The 22,078-nt window shown below is 45.8% G+C and overlaps 1 protein-coding gene across 17 annotated transcripts in view; it reads right to left on the minus strand.

Moving 5' to 3' along the window:
• PTK2 (protein tyrosine kinase 2) overlaps positions 1-22,078 on the minus strand; it is a 253,726-nt gene that overhangs the window by 80,864 nt on the left and 150,784 nt on the right. For all 17 annotated transcript variants that reach the window (XM_027077987.1, XM_027077989.1, XM_027077982.1 and 14 more), the window contains 4 exons: positions 20,306-20,413; positions 18,497-18,614; positions 13,109-13,139; positions 9,340-9,392 (listed from right to left, as the gene is read on the minus strand). In XM_027077987.1, coding sequence (XP_026933788.1) covers positions 9,340-9,392; positions 13,109-13,139; positions 18,497-18,614; positions 20,306-20,413 — 310 coding nt within the window. The remainder of the gene's footprint in view (positions 1-9,339; positions 9,393-13,108; positions 13,140-18,496; positions 18,615-20,305; positions 20,414-22,078) is intronic.

The following is a 22,078-nucleotide window of genomic DNA, read 5'->3' on the forward strand; positions in this document are numbered from 1 at the left end:
ATATGAGACTTCACTTTACTATTCTTACAACCATCCTCTATGTGTGAAATTATGGAAAAATAAAATATACAAAAATCTCTATTTGGATTCAGATTCTGGCTCCACTACTCACCCCATGACATTAGAAAAGTTACCCAACTTCTGTTTCTGTTTTCCTATTTGTAAAATGAGGCAGTAACAGAAGCTTCCTCAAGTAAAGAGATGCAGAGAGGATTCCATGAACTCCCAGGGCACCCAGCACAGGACAACCGCTCCAAAAGCGCAAAGCTATTCCTACCTTTCAATTTTTTATCTTATTTCTAAACTAAGGTAATGACTATTCTTCATATTAACTTAAAAAGCAAATACTTTTTTTTTTTTAAAAGCAAATACTTTTTAAAAAATATAGCATAACTTTTTTTGAGTAATAACAAGAATATCATCCACACCATTAAAAAAAGTGTTAGGACCCTTCCTTTATTTTATCCAAGATGACTACTTTAATTATGTTTGTAAACACCTACCACGAGCTAACAGCACACTGTGTACGTGCTGGGGCTACAGCACTGAAACAGCCCCCCCCCCATTCTTCCCTTGTTGAGCTTACATTCTGGGTTGGGGAAAAGACGATTAAGTGAGTCAACCGTGTGGTACATCAACATGTAAGTGCCATGGAGAAAAAACTCAGAGCAGACGCAGGACAGGGAGTGCTTTCCTGTAGGGCTGCACCTCTAAATATGGAAGGAGTTGTTTGCTAAAAGCTTTCCAGAGCAGAGGTGAGCCTGGGGCACTGGCCAAGGAGCAGCAGGGAGGTCTGGCGGGGACAGAGGGAGGGGGAGGGCATGGCAAACGTACTTCTCAGTCACCCATTTCTCAGGGCAACTGAACAGCTGATGAGCGGAGGCTGTCTTTAGAAGTGTAACAGCAGGGCTTCCCTGGTGGCGCAGTGGTGAAGAATCCACCCGGCAATGCAGGGGACACGGGTTTGAGCCCTGGTCTGGGAAGATCCCACATGCCGTGGAGCAACTAAGCCTGTGCGCCACAACTACCGGGTCTGTGCTCTGGAGCCTGCGAGCCACAACTACTCAGCCCACAAGCCACAAGTACGGAAGCCCGCGCGCCTAGAGCCCGTGCTCTGCAACAAGAGAAGCCACCACAATGAGAAGCCCGTGCACCGCAATGAAGAGTAGCCCCTGCTCGCCGCAACTAGAGAAAGCCCGTGAGCAGCAACAAAGACCCAACGCAGCCAAAAAAAAAAAGAAGTATAACAGCGAAATAAACGAAGATGACATGAATGCACCCGTGGCCATGCTGTGGCCCCGAATGAAATTCCTGCACAAACATCAGTAGCTCCAAAGCCACGAGGTGAAACACAGACTCTCTGAACCTACGGATCGGCTTAACGTCACTGAGACAGCAGCCAGATGTCACACAGCACCTATACGTGGGCTCGTAAAAACAAAATCTTTGAGTTCGAATCTGACCAAACTCCTCTCGATCCTAACGACCAGGCTGTAGGTAAGTCAGGAATACAGGGGCTGGAGGGGGACCCGCTCAACACAGCACCACGGAGCGGCACTTGGCCAGGCCGAGTGTGGGGCACAGCGTACAGGACACGATTTCCTCAACAGATAAACTGCGATCAAGAAAAAAAGAAGGGGGGCGGCAGTGCACAGAGACAGGAGGAGACAGGAGACACAGCCAAGTTCACCCAGCCCTGCTTGTCTGACCCCAGACTGGACGACACCAAGTGTGAAAATGCCTTAACCAGGGAATCTGAGCACTGACCGGACAGCTGGTATTAAGGAACTACTGTGAACGTTCTTACAGTGTAGTAATGTTGTTTTTAAAAAGTCTTTATCTTTTAGAAATGTTTACAGAGGAATATGCCTTCAAGGCGCTTGAGACCATCTGTGGGGAGTGTGTGTCTGTGTGGCTGGGGACAGAGGTGAGGTGTGGCTGGTTTTCAGCTGCTGAACCTGGGTGATGAGCCTGGAAGATCGCTACCCAATCTACTCTCTCTGCTTCTGTGTGCGCCTGGAGCCTCCCATGACGAAGAGTTAAAAAGCTAAGAATTCAAAAGCATGACGATATCCACCCATTCACATGGCCTCTTGCTTGTAAAAATATCAAATGCCTTTTATCTTGACTCATGCAGTTTGATTTTAACAAATTCCACAATATGGTGAAGCCATGACATGCTACTAGAAACCCGTGAGGTCAAATTCCAGAATTTATATTTTAAAAGTTCCAAGCCTTCCTTTAAAATTTTTCTCTGTGAAGGGGGAAAAAAGAAAACTGGGTCTTCAGATGTTAGCAATATCTGTTTTTATGTTTAACAAGATGATACTTGGGCTTCTTGTAGTAATAAGTTTTAAGAAGATTATTAAAGTTTATTTATTGATGTGTTAATAAGTTTAGCAAGAGGATTAAGACGGTTCATCAGCTAAATAAACCCAAACACTGGCCACCGTGAAGCACACTTTCGTACAGACAAAAACGCACCCTTGCTCAAAGTGCTCTAGCGAGGGAAGCGCCGCGCTGTCCCTTGCTATGCGGAGGCTATTAGGAGGGCGTGGTCACGCTCTAGTCTGGACGCCAAGTTCACAGGACTAAGAGGACGGATCCACGTGGCCTGGAAAGAGTTTCCAGAAGTAAACATCCTCTTTAAATTTCTGTTGTGCTCATGACTGCTCCAATCTCACTCGGGCTCTTTTTCATCTGCAAGTGTCTCAGGCTACTCCCCCCGGGGGTCCTACAAGTGTCTGCCTGTCTCCAGGCTTGCAGCTGAGAGGTTCAGTCCAATTCCAGGGTGAGGAACAGGAAGCCATCTGGCTCCAGGTCCTTCTTGGGTGTTATTCTACAACACATGACGTAGATGCTTCAGCACCCATGTGACTCCAGAGTATTCTTCTCAACTCCCTTAGGAGCCAGAGAGGTGAGGGACATCATCAAGGAGCACCCTCAAATCTCCAAAGAGGCAAACAGAGTTCAGATGCTGTGACAATGGTGCGAGAAGGGGGGCTAGGATGAAGGAAGTAGCACGGCGGGGGTGGTGGTGGGGTGGTGGTGATGGTGTATTTTCATGATCACTTCCTTGTTCACGTGCAACACGATCAACCGCCCTGCCCCTACCCGGTCAGAGACGGCTGAACGTCTCTCCTAACGCCAGACTGACTACAGAAGGCTAGTCGTGGCTGATGGAATTAAAAGAATTTCCAGTAAGCCAGGTACTATGAACATGTCAAACCCCCAATACGTACGACTCGGTGCACGTAAAAATCACCAGCAGCATTAATTTGATTAAATCATTTCATAAAGCATATAATTTACAAAACTTAACTTCACATGTACTAGGCGACAATACTCTATTAGGGCACTTAAAAAAAATCTCTAAAAGCTTTCGTTTAAATCAAGCTTTCAGCGCAGACAGAGACTACCTTCTAAATCAGCATTATCAAAAGTGAAACTAGGATGTAAACCAGACAAGAGAAACTCTTTCGAACTTCAATACAGGACAGACTTGTGGATTCCAACAGAACAGTCAGAAATGAGTCAGGACTATGCTATTCCTGATAAATGGGAGAAAACTACCCTGAAATCAGACTCAGACTCTGCCAAAACTACTCCTCCCTTCTACACACGAACATCTCAAGCTTTCCAATGACTCAGTGTGGTCTAATGGAAAGGCGATGGGTTTGGAGCCCAGATCTGGGTTTCCATCAGGCTCTCGGCCACTGCTAGCTACGTGAGCCAGGCCTCGTCACCTCAGCCCATCTATAAAGTGGAAACATGAGGAAGACTGTCCCGAGGTTCAAACAAGTCAGTGCTTGTGAACATGCCTGGCATAATCTCTGAGCCTCGTTCACATGTAAATAACTATCAGTACTTATATTTACAAAGCAGTGGCAGGGCAATGAATGAATAACAGACCTAGTGTTTCAGAGACTGTGAGAAAAAAAGGGGGAAAAATGCAAATAATTATTATGGACTATACATATACCACTTTATATTTTATAGAACTTTACAGTTTACAAACTACTTTTGCATATATAAAGAAACTGCTTGATAATAGAAATGCACAGTTTTCCCTAGAAAGAGTTACTTCCCATTTTCACTGTACAAACAGAATGCTTAAATAAATGCAATTAAACTATCCTGACTCTTAGAGTAAAATATTCCAAAATCAGTCTATTGGACCCATCCTAAATGGGCCGGTAAGCCCCCAGAGTGGGGCCACTTGGGTGGTCAGCCTGTATTCAGTAGAACCCAACTTTACCCAGACATTCAAGGAACCTCCCTCAGTACTTGTGAATGAGTTGGTCTTGTCATCTCTTCTTTAAACCCTGCACTCAGAGGCTTGGGAATTGCATTTATGTATGTTGAAGCTGATTAGCTGACATGACCGCTTGCTTTCAACAAATAAAACATGAAACTTCAATCTCAAAAAAAAAATTAAAGTAACTGCTTTAGAATTTGTAATGAAGCAGCTTAACGCAAGTAACATTTATTTTGCTAAGTTTATTTTCGTTCAGAACAATTTTTAGTCACTAACTTGAGAAACCTAAAGGTAATCTTAAACAACTGGAATGATGTTGCATGATTAACTAAACCAGAAGAATCTGTTATAGAGTAAAAAACCATTTTTTTAAATTTATACTGAAATTTATACGAAAAATTATACTGAAATTTATACTGAAAAAGTATTATCACAAAGTGGTGCATTTGATCATCAACGAAGGGCTCAGCAGACACAAACAAACCAAACATTTCTAACGAAAGAAAGAGGTCATTGCACTGGTTGTCATGACAGACACACAAGAGAGAAAATCGCCTTCTGATCTCCGTCCCAGTACTACAACCCAGACGTGTGACAAGAGCCATGTGCACAGTGCAGTGGCCGTCACGCGCTACCTGTGTTTCTGTTACACTTAAGGCCCTACTGCTTGATTAAGGGCCTGGTTATTAAAAAACGAAACAGAACCCTGAAACCCAAAAACCAACCAAACAAAAACCAAAGTTTAAACCTTTGAAATATTTAAAATTCAGCTTTGTTCGTTGATTTTCCTCAGAAATACCTATATTCCTGGGGTATCTTCACCCACACGAACGTGGCTCAAGCACGCCTCCCCCCCCGCCCCGATCCTGGCACCCCTCTCTCTGACCACTTACAGACCCCTTGTCTGTAGTACAAGCAACGGCCTCTCCACTATAGTTCTAACTGAGCTCCAGAACGTGTGCTTACACGTTTCCTAAAAACTTACACTGAGGCTAAAAAAAATTACTCTAGGCCCTCAGAGAAATGTGCCCAAGGAAATGCGCTATTCTGCTAGATATTTTTGTAAATCTGTTAACCTTATACTTATTTTTATAGAGAAATTTTGTCTAGGTTTCAGAGATAAACTCTGCATGTATTCAACATCAACTGTAACTGTGCCCCTACTGGAGATGATCTGATAACTACATTTCCTCCTACAGTGAGATTGGAAGGAGGGCCTGGTACCCTGTCATCATGAGCTGAGAACTGTCTGAAGGCATCTAGACCCCCATTCTTCCTGCTTGCTGGCCTCCATGCCCCTTACCCAAAACCACCTAGGAGTGCGTCCAGAACAGTTCACAGTGACCAGCTCACAGCAAGCGTCTGAGAGTCCAACAACTCTCAAGGTCACTGCTCACTCTGGGGGGTCCCTGCCTTTCCTCCTCCTGTTTCCACGCGTGGAGTGCATTCCTCCAAGTTCCAGCACCTCCCCGTACCTTGCTCGGGCATCCAATTCATTTAAAGACAATCACTAAGCACTATGTCCCAGACAATAAACGACAAATAAAACACGTCTTTGCCTATGATGGGGTCAGGGTCTAGTGGACAAGAAGGTTTCTAAAATCATTACATCTATTTAAAGACTATCCACAATAGTGAGACATATGGTGGGCTAGAGAACTCCGAGGAAGAAGAGTCCTGGAGTAGCCAGGGAAGGCTTCTAGGAGGTGGCGGCATCTGAAGCCAGCCTTGAAGATCAGGTAAGAACTTTTCAGTTATGAATGTAAATAGGGGAATCAGACAAGTCCCACCTTCTCCATCTTCCGAAGTGATTCTTCATCTGTACCTGGGGTAACCTTCCTTACATTGCTATTGAAAGGCAATATAGCCTAGAGGACAATAATGACCTGAGTTCAATCCTAGCTCCATTATTTCCAAGTTGTGTGACACTGAACAAGTGTGTTCACCTTTCTGAATTTCTTTCCTCCTATCTGTGAAATGGGGAGACGACAAAGACCTCGTGAGATCGTCGTAGGGATTAACGAGATAATACCTAACGCTGTGCACAGCACGCTGAGAACCTAATAGAGACCCGTCCCCTCTTAGCTGTGTGTGACCTCGCCTGCCCTGCTGTCTGCCACTCTGGCTGGCACTGGGTTTGCCAAGTCTCTGCTTCAGCGCTCGCTGTTGCGCACTGTGTGCGTTCAGTCACCTGCTCAGAGAGACTCCTCTTGACCCCAGCTTTAAACAGTCCCACCCCTCGCTCTCCATTTGCCGGCTTTATTTTAACTCAGCGGCCGTCTGTCTCCTCCACAGAACTCCAGCTCCACAAGGGGAGGGCCTGGCTTTGTTCACTATCGCACCCCAGCATCTGGAACAGTGCCTGGCATGCAGCAGGGACTCAGATGTATCTGTGGACGGAATTACCGTAAAACGGGAAATGTAAAACTGGACTAGTATCCACCGTGCAGGGTTTGCTGGGGCCAAACGAGATGGACCCTGACAGAAAAACAAGTCGTCACGGCCGGCACACAGACGGAGCCTCAGCCACCGCCCACCAGCCTGGAGACAGATCAGCTTGCAGCGGGGGACAGACGCAGCGCTCTGCAGGGTCCGGGGTGGGGTGGTGGTCTCCCCTCAGTGTCAGTGCCACACCCATGCGATGCCGGGTTCCAGGCTGCTAGGTAAGGAAAAACCCCGGGGTTTAGCAACAGTACCGGCTTTCTTGGTGTCAACTTGATAACTTATGGGCGACGTGCAAGACACAGCTCCTGGCTGGCCAGGCTGCTGAGATGTTCTTCTCTAGTCTTTGTGGAAGACACAAATAAAGCACACTGTGAGTCCACTTCCACAAAAGGGAGCAAGCCACAGGCGGGCTGACGAAGGGTCAACAGGAATCTAGGAAGTCAGGCCCGTCACTGAATACCCACAAGACGCGGAGAGTTCTTCCTGGCCTGTCTCGGTGAACCACCAAAGCGGTGGTCACGTGTGAAACGCATCACTGACTCTAAAGAACGGAAGACCTTGACAAGTGACAATGGAAAGGACGTGCCGGACAGTGGAGCAGCTCAAGCAGAAGGACAGAGGGAAGGGGGCGGGGCGGAGGGCTGGACGCCCGACTTTGTTTGGCTGAAGAGCAATGTGGGGGACGGCTGGCAAGGCAGGCCGTGCACAGACCACGGGAGGCCTCTGGGGGCTGAGCTGAGGGGCCGAAACTTCTCTGACGGACTGTGAGTCATTCCTGGAGCTCCTGCCCAGGGAAGTGCCTATTTAAATTCAGTAAAGGTGGTAGCCATCAGGCAGCTACTGTGGAGAAGGGGCAGAAGCATGAACTTCTAGCCAAGGGCTAACCAGGGAGAAGCAAGGAAGGCGGACTCAGAAAGGAGGGGTTGGCCGGGAGAGGTGATACCGGCAGGTGCTGTGAGGAGCAGCTGTGAAAAACCTCCTCTGAAGACGCCAGGAAATGGAAGGAACAAGACCTGAAGCTTCTGCGAGGCCTGCTGTGTTTTCATCACTAGCTGGAGTCACGATGCGCACAACAGGGCGCGTCAGCTCTGCATCACGCGGAGCAGCTGTGAAGCACGCATGTGGCAGCCATGGTGGTGAGGGCCACCAGTGCCTCCCGGGCCTCACTCCCAAGCCTGCTTCCCGTCTGGCAAGGAGAGGGCCAGAGCACTTACGAATTGCTCAAAGCTGGCTCAATCTCGCCTCTTCCATGGAACACGCCACAGAACAGCCTTTGATGCCCAGCGACTGACAGGGTCCTTCACCACCTCGCCGCTCCGGCACGGGGTGGCCCCTCTCGCCCCGCCAGAGGGCCTGCTCTCTGCCTGCTCCACCTCCTGCTCCGCCACAGACGGGACATGAGCTCACTTGGCGGCCCCGTGTCACCGCGGGGGTTCGGAGAGCCCAGTGGAGGCGGTGTGTGTGCCGGCAACCCTGCAGCCCGCCGGGCATCTGGCACTGCCCAGCAGTACCAGCTCCAGCCTTAACACCACTCTCCCCCATCAGGAAGGGATCAGTTTCCTGCGCCGCAGTGCTCCGGCCCACACACACCTGCCCCACGCGGTTCATCACTGGGGCATCTTTGCTAAGCGTATGGATACAAGCACAGATATTTCTTGAGAAGGGGGCTGTGAGAAGTTTGAGGACAATAAAAAAAACTAAGCAATTCTATTTGTACACTGGAACACTAGAAAATAATTCAGTCATCAACGAGGCAAAAGCACAAAACTAAATTTTAGGTAAAAATTAACTCAAGGTAAATTAAACTAACAGGAATTAGATTTCTTCTAAGTCAGATTGTCAGATACTAGAGTTTTAGGAAGCTATATTTTAGAAATGTGACACACATAAGAACATATGTGTGTGTATGGATATACATGTATACGCATACATGTATAAATATACACGTATAGTATATGTATCAATATTTTAAGATACCACACCTGGGTCCACAGAAGATGCTTTTTGTTTTTTCCCCACCTTTCCTCTATTTTTCACATTTTTAAATGGGGAAAAAAGGCACATGTACTTTGAAAACATACCAAGGAAAGCACACCACACTCATCACACCAGCAAATAGTTAAGATAATGCTTATGTCAACATCTTAACTATATTTTTAAAAAAACAATATTCAAACACTGTTTTATGTTAATTGTTAAAGACAAAAGCTATTTAAAAAAGTTTCACATTTCCTGAACTTCAAAAAATAATAAATATACAAAGTATATTATGTTAATTTCTGCTGCATTACAAAGATAAATTATAATTGCAGTTTCAAAAGTAAAAATTTTCACTCTAAATATAATTAACATGGAATTAAAACTGAAAAGTAACTTGGAATTCTATACAATCCTGTGAGTAATCTAGTATTATACACGTATGTCTCATATTAAAAGAATCAGTGAGCTATATTTAAACCTATTTCATGATGGTAAAATTATGCAAATTTTTAAAATTATTAACAATTTTAATGTTTAATTTTTGTAAGCTATTCTAAAAAGAAGTAATCCTAATAAAAATGAGCAGATGTCTAACACATGGCGATTTCCTACCACCGTGGTGGGCCCCTCTGCCTGACGCCCGTGTGGCTTCTTACCTGACACAGAGACGGCGTGGGTCCGAACGCCCTGCTTCTCGCTGTTGGCCAGCCTGGAACAGAGGTGCAAAGCCGTGAGTGCCATGCTCTTCAGACCACACCGCCAGCATTCATTCAAACCGTGAGCTGCCCAGAATCAGGACGACTGTGCCGTTTCCCAGGGAGACTGCACAGTCTAGAGGGGTGATTTTGTAAAACACTGGATTCTACCACCTGAGGCCCTTAAAGTCACCAGACTGCTTTAATGTTTTAAAGACCAGAAATTAAGACAGAGAAGTGAAGGAACGCTGAACTATAACATGACTGAATGTGGTGTACGTGGCTTAGATTAACTTTAATTTAGATGCTGGACTGCAAGGGAGTGGCCGAAGTTATACCACAGAGGGAACGATGCCTGGGACTGAGATGCGAATGTGAAACACTGTTACACGACTGGCTCTGCTTCAATTTCGAGCATGTCCAAGAGCAGGCAGCACATGGACATATATTGTTATTATTTACAGACTGAAACAAGGTAAGCTTAACGCATCCGGTTATTTGTTTCATGAAACAGCTCGACAACGTTAGTGTTCTACATACACACCCACATAAAATAACATTTTGGTCAAAGGTTTCAGTGACATTTAAAAAAATCCAAGTATAGTTCAGTTTAACATTTTTGGAAAAGCGTAAAGCAGAGAAAAAAGGAACCCTATAGTCTTTATTTATTTTTTAAAATATTTTTGTTGCATTTCTTTAATTAATTTATTTATTTTTAAATCAATTTATTTATTTATTTATTTTTGGCTGCTTTGGTTTTTCGTTGCTGTGCACGGCTTTCTCTAGTTGCGGTGAGCAGGGGCTACTCTTTGCTGCGGTGCACAGGCTTCTCATTGTCGTGGCTTCTTTTATTGTGGAGCACGGGCTCTAGGTGTGTGGGCTTCAGTAGTTGTGGCACGTAGGCTCAGTAGTTGTGGCTCGTGGGCTCTAGAGCACAGGCTCAGTAGTTGTGGCGCATGGGCTTAGGTGTTCCGCGGCATGTGGGATCTTCCCGGACCGGGGCTCCAACCCGTGTCGCCTGCATTGGCAGGCGGATTCTTAACCACTGTGCCACCAGGGAAGCCCAGAACCCTATAGTCTTTAGATGTCAAAGTCACTTGCTCTTTTTATAAAAGAAAACTTTTCCTGCTACATAAGCCTTTACTCTAGAAGTACTAAATAAGAATTTTTCCTAGTATATCGAATTTATATTAGGTAATACTGGAGCTTAAAATAGTATATCCCCATTGAGAACTAGAAATATTCAATATGCAACTACATAACCTCTATAACTAAGGGTTACAGCACAAAGCCATAGCCCTGAGTTCCTTTTATGGAATTCTCTAAATATGTGAAATGGTATCTTTATTATAAAAGTTTAACCAAAGTTGTTTTCTAACAAATCACCAGTTCCTCTTCTATTGCAGCTCCACGACTTATTCTCACCATCTCTGAACTACATTTATCAGGAGGTCACAGGTGCACACATTCATAATAAGCAGGTTACATCATCTGCCTCTGTATCCTGCTGATAGGACACCAGGGTCTTCCTGGGCTGCGGGCTGGGATGCTACTTCAAACCAACTTACAACTGCAGGGATATCTGCACTTCTCTGATCAGTGGCAATAATAGGTCTGCTGCTCTATGATTTGTGGAAATTCTGCTCTTTTAAAGTTTGCTTTATTTGTTCAGTTTTTCTAGGATTTGCTAGCACTTCTAACCGACTCCCTTCTTCCTGACTTTTTTATCTGTGTTTATGATTCCAGTGTGTTTTGATCCTCAAAGTCATCTCTTAAGACTTCCCACAATTGAAGATACTCTGAGCATTAGTTCCTTGCCTGATATGGGACATTAACAAATATCTATTAAATACTGTTGAGTTTGTGAAACACAAGGCCTAAAAGCTAAGAGAAAGCTGGTCTCGCCCATCCCTCCACTCGCCTGCCCAGCTGCTGTGTACCTCCTGTGTGCCAGATACGGCCCAGGGTCGGGTCTACCACGTCACGTGACCCTGGCCGTCAACGAGGCCACAGGGTGTGAGCAGCAGAGAGGTAACTGTTTAATGTGAGATAAGTTACAGGAAAACACACAGGGCTGCTCCTGGGACTGGGGTGGTGGGAGGTTTCCAGAGGCAGGGATGCAGGATAAGATTTGAGCAGGCCCCTGCTGAGGACAAGGCCGGAGGGAAGGAAGGACTCCAGGAACTGAAGGCAGTTCAATGTGAACGAAGAGTGAGCACGAGGAACGGGAGGTGAGGCTGGAGGAGCCGGCAGGGACCGTCGTGCAGCCTCCGGCTGGCTGGCTGAAGGATGTGGGCCTGAATCTAAGAGCAGCAGCGGTCACGCAAGGGGTTCGAGAGGAAAGGTCCCTTCTGCTGTTGTAGAGAATGGACGGGACGGTAGGCAACATGGGACAGGCAAAGATGGGTAGGAGGTGTGCAGGAAAATGGGAACCCAGAAGACCTGAGGCTGCTGTCCTTTGAGCTGGGCCCTTGGCTGGTGTTTAGGAGGGCTCCCACCAACCCCTAACTAGTAAGTGTGGTTCACTGTCCTTAGACTGTTTGTACAAGTAATATGGTTCGTGCTGAACTTTTGCCTTCCTTCTGGGAGTCTGGAATTTGGGTACACGCCAAGCAAAGTGTGCATACGTGACCAGGCCCCCATAAAAGCTGGGGCACCGAGTCTCTAACTAGCTTCCCTGGTAGACAACACTCCACGGCATCACAATTCATTCCCGAGGATCAGGTGCGCCGTACCTGAGTCCATGAGACAGGGCTCTTGGGAGCCTGCCCCTGGCTCCCTCGGGACTTCATGCCATTGCTCTCGGCCTGGCCAGTTTTGTTCTGCGTTCCCTGGCAGCCATACCTCACAGCTGAGAGTACGGTTACGTGCTGAGTCCTGGGAGTTCTTTCTAGGGAATCACTGAATGGGGCAGTCTTGGGGACCTCGACACAGGAGTCTACTGGAGGAGCCCAGACAGGTGATAACAGCTAAAAACCGGGGAGGGATGGTGGGAATGTCAAGTGGATGGATCTGTTAGGAAGCAGAAAGGAAGGAACTGGCGGCAGACCGGTGATAGAGGAGAGAGAGTGACAGAACAGAGGTGACGCCCAGGTTCCACCCTCTCTGTCCCTATATGCAGTGGCGTCTCAGGTGCTGTATTCTCTGCAGGTGCCTTGGGTTCTCTTCAAATCTCTCTCTGAGTGCTCAGCACACAGCTGTAATTGTTTATTTACCTCTATATCTGAATGTCTAGATTGTAACTTTCACTTGGTCCCCAATTCCTAGCACAATGGCTGAGAACAGAGAAGCTTTGGCATTCTTTTCCTTGTACAGATTGAAACATCTACTATGAAATTCATGACATAAACAAATTTAAAAATTAACATAAATTACATATCTTTAATTTTCTCACTTGTAAAATAGCCAGAATGGTATCTATTTTCAGGTTCTTATAAATATTGTCACTGACTATAAAGTGACTGTTTGACAACAGACCTCCCTCATACGATCTCACTGCTATTCTTGAGCTCCCTGCTGAACTTAAAGGGAAAATTCACTGTACACTTTTGATTAAACCTAACTACATGATTTAAAATTGATTTGATTTCTTTCTGGAAACATTGGTTTTCTAGTTTCCTAATCATATACGTAGAAATTTGATTACTCAGGCAAATGGATAGTAAAGCATAGTGAGTTCCTCCCAGTTTCTAATGCACAGGAATCACAAGACACACAAAGCAGTACTTACTTTGGTATCGATGGCAAAGCCCGTTCACCTTCTGGGGAAAAAACAGAAAGAGAGAGATGAGATTCTTTCTTTCCTTTTGAAAAGATTATGTATAGAAATCAGAGAAAGAAGATGAGTCTTATTTCAGAATTTTAGCTATAACACTTTAAAATGAAGTTGGTATACTGCCTATCTATCTTAGGTTTCCATGGCTTTATTTTTAGTATTTGTGACAAATACACACTGCCTGCAGGTGCAGACTATATAAAAGGTATTACCAATCAAAACCAAATGCTAAGGGATAAACTGATGAAAGATATTCTTCCCAGGAGACTCTAGAAGATGAAGATTTTCTCATAATCAAAGCCAACATTCTTTACCAAAGACCGAACGTCCTGCGGCAACACCAAAACCTGTGCAGGACTGTGCTCCGCAACAAGAGAGGCCGCGATAGTGAGAGGCCCACGCACCGCGACGAAGAGTGGCCCCCGCTTGCCACAACTAGAGAAAGCCCTCACACAGAAACGAAGACCCAACACAGCAAAAATAAATAAATTAATAAACTTCTACCCCCAACATCTTCTTTAAAAAACAAAAAACAAACCTGTGCAGGACACACAGAAATCCAAAGGAAACAAACCCACAGGTTGTGTTCCTGGAGGAACAGGGGCAGCCAAGGGGCCCAGCAGCCTCAGAGGCGTGGCCTGAAGTGTCCTGTGGACTCAACTTCGGGAGGTGCTGAGGCCCCCACGACGGTGGCAGACTCCCCCGTCATGGCTGGGCTCTGGCCAGCGCATCACAGGGAAGCTCTGCTCAGTGGCTGGGGAGATGTGCTCCCTCCCCTTCATTAGTGAACCAGGAAGCATGGAGCCCCCTGGTTTAATCTCTTTTATCTGGATGAATCTGGTGGTAAACCCATCCCACCAGTCCCCTCGCTCCCCAGGCCGCGGATTACCCTTGTCCAGGTCTACTGTCCCTCCTCCTATCCCCCCGGTCCCTGTCCCGTATGGCCCTGAACACAGCACGATGCCTTCATACACTCCATCTCTTGAAAGATTCTCTTCCTTCTGGTGGAAGCATCATCCCTCAATCTTTCAAAGCTCAATTCAAGCTCAACCTCCTCAAAGGAGCCCTTCCTGGAACACCCCAAGTGGCTCTGGATGGCCTTCCTGTGCTTCTGCTGCATTAGCAGAGCGCTTCCCACGTATCAGACAACTTAGAAGGTCAGACGACCCGCCCACAGGCCACCCCCCACACTGGCAGAGGACCCGGCACTCACAGCCACTGCATAATACCCAATACACTGCAGAAACTTCATCCAAATTTCCTCACTATGACTTTCTGACATCCGAATTTCAAGCAAAATAACCACGTTATACCATGAAGACCAAACTTAGAATAACTGGAAAATCCTATCATTAGTTTATTACCCCATGGATGCTACCACTACCACCTTACCCACACTCAACAAAGGTCAATTAATCATATGGGCTTTCAAATGACATGTCAGTGTGATTTCTAGCTGTTTTACACTCTCTGTTGAAATTTCTACTTCCTTGGAGAGAAAAAGGAACCAGATTATGAACTATTTGGTTAATACAGACTTTATAAGAAGCTGGGCAGGAGTAGGAAGAAGGCTGAAAATGAGGTGATTAACAACTGAAGGAGCGTAAGGGAGTCAATTTTCAGGAAACAAGAACGTAGCAGAACATTAAGAGAAATGGCAACAGACGCGATAAGCAGCGGCATTATAAAAATCCCTAAGCGCTCACCAACTAAAATGCCCAACGCTAGGAGCTAACTTTTGACACTGCTTTAAATTTATAAGTTGAATTAGTAACATTTATAACATTTCATAGTAACATGAATTAGTAACATATGCTTTCTCATGGCATTCATGTGGTCTCTTATTTCTCAGCATAAGTTCCTTAGGATTAAGGATGCATCTTTGTATTAAACCACATTTTTATTTTCATTTTTAGAACTGAGGCTTTTAATTTCTGAATAAAAATTTTTATCTATTGTTTTTTAATTAAATAATCAATACAGATTCACTGTAACAAATCTAAATCATAAAGGTCTATAATGTAGACAAAAAAAAAGTAGACAAGTTGAAGCCCCCCACCCCCCACCTTCACATACAATTCCACCTTCCGTAGGGGTATTCACTGTCCACATTTAACTTTCCAGACTACCAGACTCCTTGTATGCTTATAAACACACGCAGGTTTGCCTATACACACACACGTGCATGTAGGTTTCAGCACGGAAATCGGGCCAGCTCGTCTTTTCAAACAGCTGCACGGCATCTCACACTCCCTTATTTATTAGCTACTAGCTCCACCCCCGTAGACACCGGGGTCGCTGCACATTTTGTGCTACCGAAGACAGTGCAGCAGGGGCGCCGCATCAGTGGTCCTGCGCGGCTGTTTCCAGGAGGGGTCGGCAGTACCAGGAGCAACCGAAAGCACTGTCCCAACTCATGCCGACACAGTAGAGTGTGGAGGGCACCTTGCAACAGCCCCACCAAGAATGGGTATCACGGTCTTTCCACCCATCTAACAACAGGTTAACAGACACAGAATGCTATCTGTCACTGTCTGTGTCCGTAAGCTTACCGGACAGTGTATGTCCGTTCTTCTACGGGTGCCCATTTTTACCCTCTTATTCAATGAGCTAGAAGAACACTTGAAAAGTAAGAGATTTTAATTCTTTTTTGCATGTATTACAGATGTTTCCCCTTCTGTGTCACGGCTTTAAAAAGCATTTCTTTTACTAGTAGAAGCGCTTTCGTACTTATGTACTGATGAACTCTACGGATTTGCTCTCTGTGCCTTCCGGGTTTTGTGTCAGGCTTGGGAGCAGCCCCACCCTCACAATGTGCAGTATTTACCATCATCCTCCGTACAGAAACCCTCCTTGAGAACGATGAAATCATGACCCTGATTCGCACAATTCTTTCCTCTGAGGAGAATTTTACTAAGATCGAAAAATTGCTACTGAGCTTTCTTGCTTTAAGGAAAGGTCAGATAACGCCCCACGATAAGTGCCAAGGTCACACAGCGACTCTACTGGAACCTGGTTCAGGGCATCGGACTTGTGACTCTTAGTTTTCTGCCCCAATGATACCACCTTTAAAAGCACTTTCTAAATTCAAAGCAATTATGGTGGATCACAGAGTTAACAAAGTGCATCTGGGCACATCAGACCTCAGGTGTAGAACTTACACGTCACTATAACTGTTAACACTCGCAAACGTGTACATGGCTCCTTACCATTAAGTAGTTTATAGTCGAGAGAGGACAAATGGGTACGTACATAATCGTTACTTAAAGTACATACCAGGAAAATGGTACATTAGAGTTGTGGAAACATGTTTCACATTTATTTGAAATTTAAAAAAAACTAAATTAAAAAATGCACATGTGCTCTCGTCCACGTATTTCTGACTATAATCCATTAAAACATCTGACTTAAAATATTATTTCAATTAGGCAATATAACCTCACTTTAGGTATCTATTATAAAACAGTCATGTAATAAGTACATATGCTGTGATTTAGAATAAAGTAAATAAATTATCAGACTCAATAATTAATTCTATAAAGACAACATAAAATTGGTAACAACCAATGCCCTACTAGGTTTTTATGAGAAGCATTTTCATTTATGCTGTTTTCATATGAATGAAGAATTTAATGCATCTCATTTCATGAGATTTGATATCAAAATGTTTCTCCCTAGAGGGGAAAAAAAGCCATTTAAAAACCAACACAGGAAGATGTTAAAGCTTCAAACATTTAATGCCTAATGTATGAATGTTATTTTTTTGTGTACCAACAAATTAATGAAGAACATTTTGGTAAATCAGGATGAAATTAAAAAATTATTCACTAAAAAGAAGATAGGCGATACGGCACATTTAACATTTTTCATAGAATACTACCTTTATACGAAGCAACTGTCCCAAAACATTTAAATAATGTTTGCAAGGTACATATCCCCATTTAAAGCACAATATGAAAACTCAAAGCTCATGGATGCAAAAATTTTAACTGAGAGTAGCCTTTAGATATTTCTAAAAGCAACTTCATTACATAAAAAAAGCTATGACAAATACACACTATATTTTAGGAAAAAAATAAATGAAGAGGCTTTATTGGTCTGATCATAGTGGGAAAACATATTTGCTAGATTAGCCACATCCTGGAATCCATGCACTTACTGGCCTTTTGGTTCATGGCTTTATAGATACCGTTTTCAGAGCACAACACCCTGACACTAACTTTTAAACAAAGCTTCCAATGATACCTCTGCTTCACACCCTCCCTCAACGCCCTCCACCTGCTGTCAGCACAGAGAACTCGACTGCTGGGCAGGCAGGGCCCTCTGCTGTGTCTACACTTGGAGCTCAGGGCTTTGTCATCTGCTTCCCTTGTGTGTCTCCACATACGCTTCCCCATTCGCTCACTGCTCAGTCGTCCCCAACTCCCTCCAGGGATCGTCCTACCCACAGAGGGGAATGCTGGCAGGGATCCTGTGTCCACCTGCCACAGAGCTGGCTGCCTGCTTGATGGGGACTACTGTGGACCCCCCTACCATGCTACAAAGTAGGTACCATTCTTCCGTTATGGACGAGGAATCTCCAGCCAAGGCTCATCCAGCGTGTCAAGATCACACTGAAACTAGCAGCAGCGTTGCAACGACAGCAACACTGAAGTTTCTGACGCTGTACGTGCCAGCACGGCCCCAAGCCACCTACACACGAGGCCGTCCCCCCACGACTACACAAGACAGGGACCACTCTTCGTGTCTTGTGGGACGGAACTGAGGCACAGAAAGTTAAGTACTTTGCAGGCGGCATGCACTCATGATTTGAATCCACAGGTCAATACAATTCCAAAGTCCAGTTTTTTCCTGCTTTATTTCAGAAACCCAAATCCTCTGAAACACCCCATCTTACTGCCTTGTGAAAGGCTAAAGAGACACAGTCGTGTTTCTAAGGTTCATCACATCATGCTTAGAACTACTACTCTCAGCTTTTGAGATCTATGAGAAAAAATAGGAAAGAGACTTTATTTATCATGAGTTACAAGAGACTTAAAAAAAACGACCCAGAACATAATCCCAAAAGTTTATTTAAAAATGCTAATGGTAACCTAGAAAATACATTAAGTATGTTGCTCAAAACAAAAGGGTCTAAACACAATGTTTCCTTTAAGCTCTGTCCAAACCCAGCTCTTAGGCTGTGAGCTGGATCACTTCCCTAGAAAAGCAAGAATACAGATCCACTGGGCTGAATTATTCATCCACTCTTCACTTTCACAGAGCAATCTAAAAGGACTACAGGCTGTGGGGTGAGCTCGGCTAACGATTCAGAGGGAGCGCTGGAACAGAAGGAGAGCTCACCTTTCTGAGGCCTGATGATGAAAGACTGCGTGGCCCCGTGCACCAGCCGGCAGTACCCATCTATCAGGTCGGCCATGTTCTCGGCAATGGTCAGGGACGGTGCTGTCACCGTCAGAGGCTGGACAGGGGAGAAGACCCAGAGAGAGCTGTTATTGTTCTTTCCAGTAATCAAAGGGACAGCTGCACTATGACATCAGATCTCTAGATGCACTTGAACACAGAGTGGGAGCGAAACAAGATCTGTCATAAGGTTTGAGTGAAAAAGGAAGTTTGATATTTAAGGATGTTATTCCTAGAATATGTGACAGAAGGCAAACCCAGGCAAAAAAAGAAAAATCACTTAAACCGAGACTCCCTTTCTAGAACAAAAAGAGGTGAAAAAACCACTTCCTTTCAGAATGTCTGGTCCCTTAGGCACGCTCTAATTAAGAAAAGAATTTAGAAAATTAGTAAGCTAAAGTAGAGCTTATTTTAGAAACTAGAGAAATATGGAGTAAATTTTTATCAACCATCCATCGTAATTTTTCTGACATTAAAGAAAATTAGTGGAATTTCATTATTTTGAGCACGTACAGCATGTTCTGCTCCAGAGCTTAGAAACCACACTTTTCAAGTTAAACATGCAATTATGATAAATTTCCTAAAAACCTATCATTAAATGTTATCCAGGAGATCATCAAAGCTGTATTTTCCTTTCAAACACAAGTATGTCCTAACTCATGTAGTCTACATAACCTCCTTCCAAAGGGACAACTTATCTCACCTGCAGTATCCTAAATATTATTTGAGGGTAGCAAACAGAAAGGAGGACAGCCTGAAAATCATGGTGCAAACAAGAAATTACTGAGATATTTTCAGGAAATTTCAATTTGCAATACGGTTTCAATATTTCACGGCATCATTTGTTTAGTTCTGAGAATCCACTGCCTGGAGCCTAGAAATGCCGCGATCCCAAGGCAGCAGGAGCAAGAAGGCGTGAGGAGCACCGAAAACAAATGATCCCCGCAGGGGCCGCAGCAGAGCAGAGCCCAGGTGTGCGAGTGGGGCCAGGTGAGCCCCCAGAACGGGCTTCACCCACGAGTAAGCCTGCGTGTGCCGCCAGGTGGTGCAGACTCTTCGGTATGTGAGTATTCTCTGCCCGTCTTTCAGAAAGGTCACCTTATGCAGTGTTTGCCAAATGTTCATTTCTCGTGCCAGGCCTGCCTTTACTTTCCACACCACGTGCTGATTAAGAAGAGGCTCCGGGTCCAGACTGTCTGGGACGAACTCCATGTCTACCGCCTACTAGGACCGTGGCCACCATCCTGTGCTTGGTTCCCTCATCTACAGACTGGGGGTCACCAAAGTATCTCAAAGTGCCTCTTCGGCTGGGTTCTGAGGATGCCGTGTGTTGCCCTTGGCTTCTGTGTTAAGTGTCGGACAGTGGGGACATATGTGGCACAAAGTACCAGCTGCTGCCGCGGTTATTTTCCTAATTATTACCCCCCAGAGAATGTCACATACTGCACAGTCTGGGAAATAACACTGTAACACAGTTTACAGAATTTATATAATTCTAAGAGGCTGATTTTCTTGGTAATTCATGATAATCTCCCAGCATCTCCACAATAAGGCTCCATTAATTTTTAAACCTGTTTTCTACTCTTGAGGGCATTTAATCATTACTATTCGTAATGTAACGCTTATTACATTAGAGAAAGCTGTGATTCTGATGACCCGCGAATACTTCACCTGCAACCAGAAACAATCATTTCTACAACAGCGCTTTATTTTCGTCTTCCCATCGTGACGCACGTGAGCCCTCCTTACCTCAGGCGCTCCTGCAATCTTCAGCTGCAGCGTCCCTTTCCTGTCCTTGTCTTCGCTGTTTGAATACTGAATGGTCTGCACTTGATTGAAGTCGGCCAGGTGTGTGGGCTTTGGGAAGAAAAGGCAAACGCTCTGGACCACAGATGCAAGACTCATGTGAACTATTCTGTGCAGTCCTCACGGTCCCAAGCCCACCTCATCCTCCTAAGGACACCTCCCTAGACGGGATGTCTGAGGAAACCAACTGTCCATGTTGCCTGGGGGGCCATTCTCCCTCTGAGGAGCAGTCATGGACCTGCTAGGGCCACCTGCTCACTTCACGGTCAGGGATGTGTCTGCTCTCTGTGCTCCTGACGGCTGAGGGGCACTCCATCCTCAGGAGCTGCACAAGTGGTCACCAGTCCCACACGACACATGACAGAGAAAGGAAGAAGGGAGTCCCCGACCTGACTCACCCTCTGGCCTGGGGGGAACCGTGTGAAATTCTTGGCCTAAGGGAACATTCTGCTCCACTTCTCACAGAGAGAGGGACCTGTTCCCACTCCCAATGCACCCTGAGCTAGAACAAGTCTCTGAAACGTTCTGAAGTTCCAGAGTGTAACAGTGCTAGGGAGACGCTGGGTATCCAAAGGGCCCTTCCCACACAGACAGGCCAAGAGAGACACTGTTCATTTTCCCAAGAGGAGTAAACCCTTTTTTCTTATGCAGACAAAACATGCCCATCCGTCTTTCATCCTCTACCATTTCATGACAACGACCGGTTCGCGTGAGACGATTCCTATAGGTTTATCCAAAACAATTGGCCTAGTTAGGACCTCTTTCTCTTAGAACATCACAGGTATCAGCCCCTCCCTGCCAAGTGCCCCACTCAGCACAGATTATGCCACTGGGACTGAGCCGGAATTACGGTTCAGAAGGGGACTCCTACCCCGCGCCCCTTCACAGGGACGCGTCTCTGCAGCACTGCTCTCAGGCACTGCTGTCAGGCCCCCCACACGGATACCCACGGGCAGTCCTCCATCCCCTGGGCAGCACACAGCACAGCCCCCACGCCTGGCCCTCTCTTGGCCTCTGCCCTCATGGGCTTTCCTCCTCCCTCCGTGGCTCTCTTTCCATTTCCTGGCTTCTCCCCTACTCAACCCACAAACGTTCAGGTGCTACAGGGGTCTGTGCTGGGCCCCGTCCTTCTCGCCAGCTGTGCACGGCCTGCCCGGTGAACACCAGCCAGTCCTGTGGCACAAGTACCATCTCCAGTCCTGAGCTCAGACTCAAGTATCCCACTCCCTACGTGACATCCTCGCGTGGACACTGGAGAGACTGACTGCACACCCAGCACAGTCACGGGGACCCCCCCTCAAAACATCTTCCCCCTCCAGTCTTCCTCACTTCAACAAAAGCCATCACCATTCAACCTGGTTCCTGAGTGGAAATATGAAGGCATGATTACTGACTCCCCTCCTTCCCTTACCCCACATCCAGCCCAGCTCCCAACACCCAGAATCCATGCGTTTTCCCTCCATGCCCACAGCCACCACTCCAGTACAAGCCACTGTCTTGCACGGTGCTCAGAATTCGTCCTGAAATTGTTTCCCAGCCAGTATCCCTTCATCCGTGTTCATCCTCTACACAGACAGCCCCCGGAAGCCAGGGAGGTATTTTAAAATGTAAATCTGGTCCTATTAAGTCCCCTGTAAAAACGGTACAATGCTAGCCCAAAGGAATCAAACACCCACATGATCTGACCTCTGCCTGCCTCTCTGACCTAATTCCCCA

This window comes from Aethalodelphis obliquidens, unplaced genomic scaffold (genome assembly GCF_003676395.1).
Source record: "Aethalodelphis obliquidens isolate GAN/ISIS:26980383/991018 unplaced genomic scaffold, ASM367639v1 scaffold41, whole genome shotgun sequence".
In the NCBI taxonomy this organism is placed as follows: domain Eukaryota; kingdom Metazoa; phylum Chordata; class Mammalia; order Artiodactyla; family Delphinidae; genus Aethalodelphis; species Aethalodelphis obliquidens.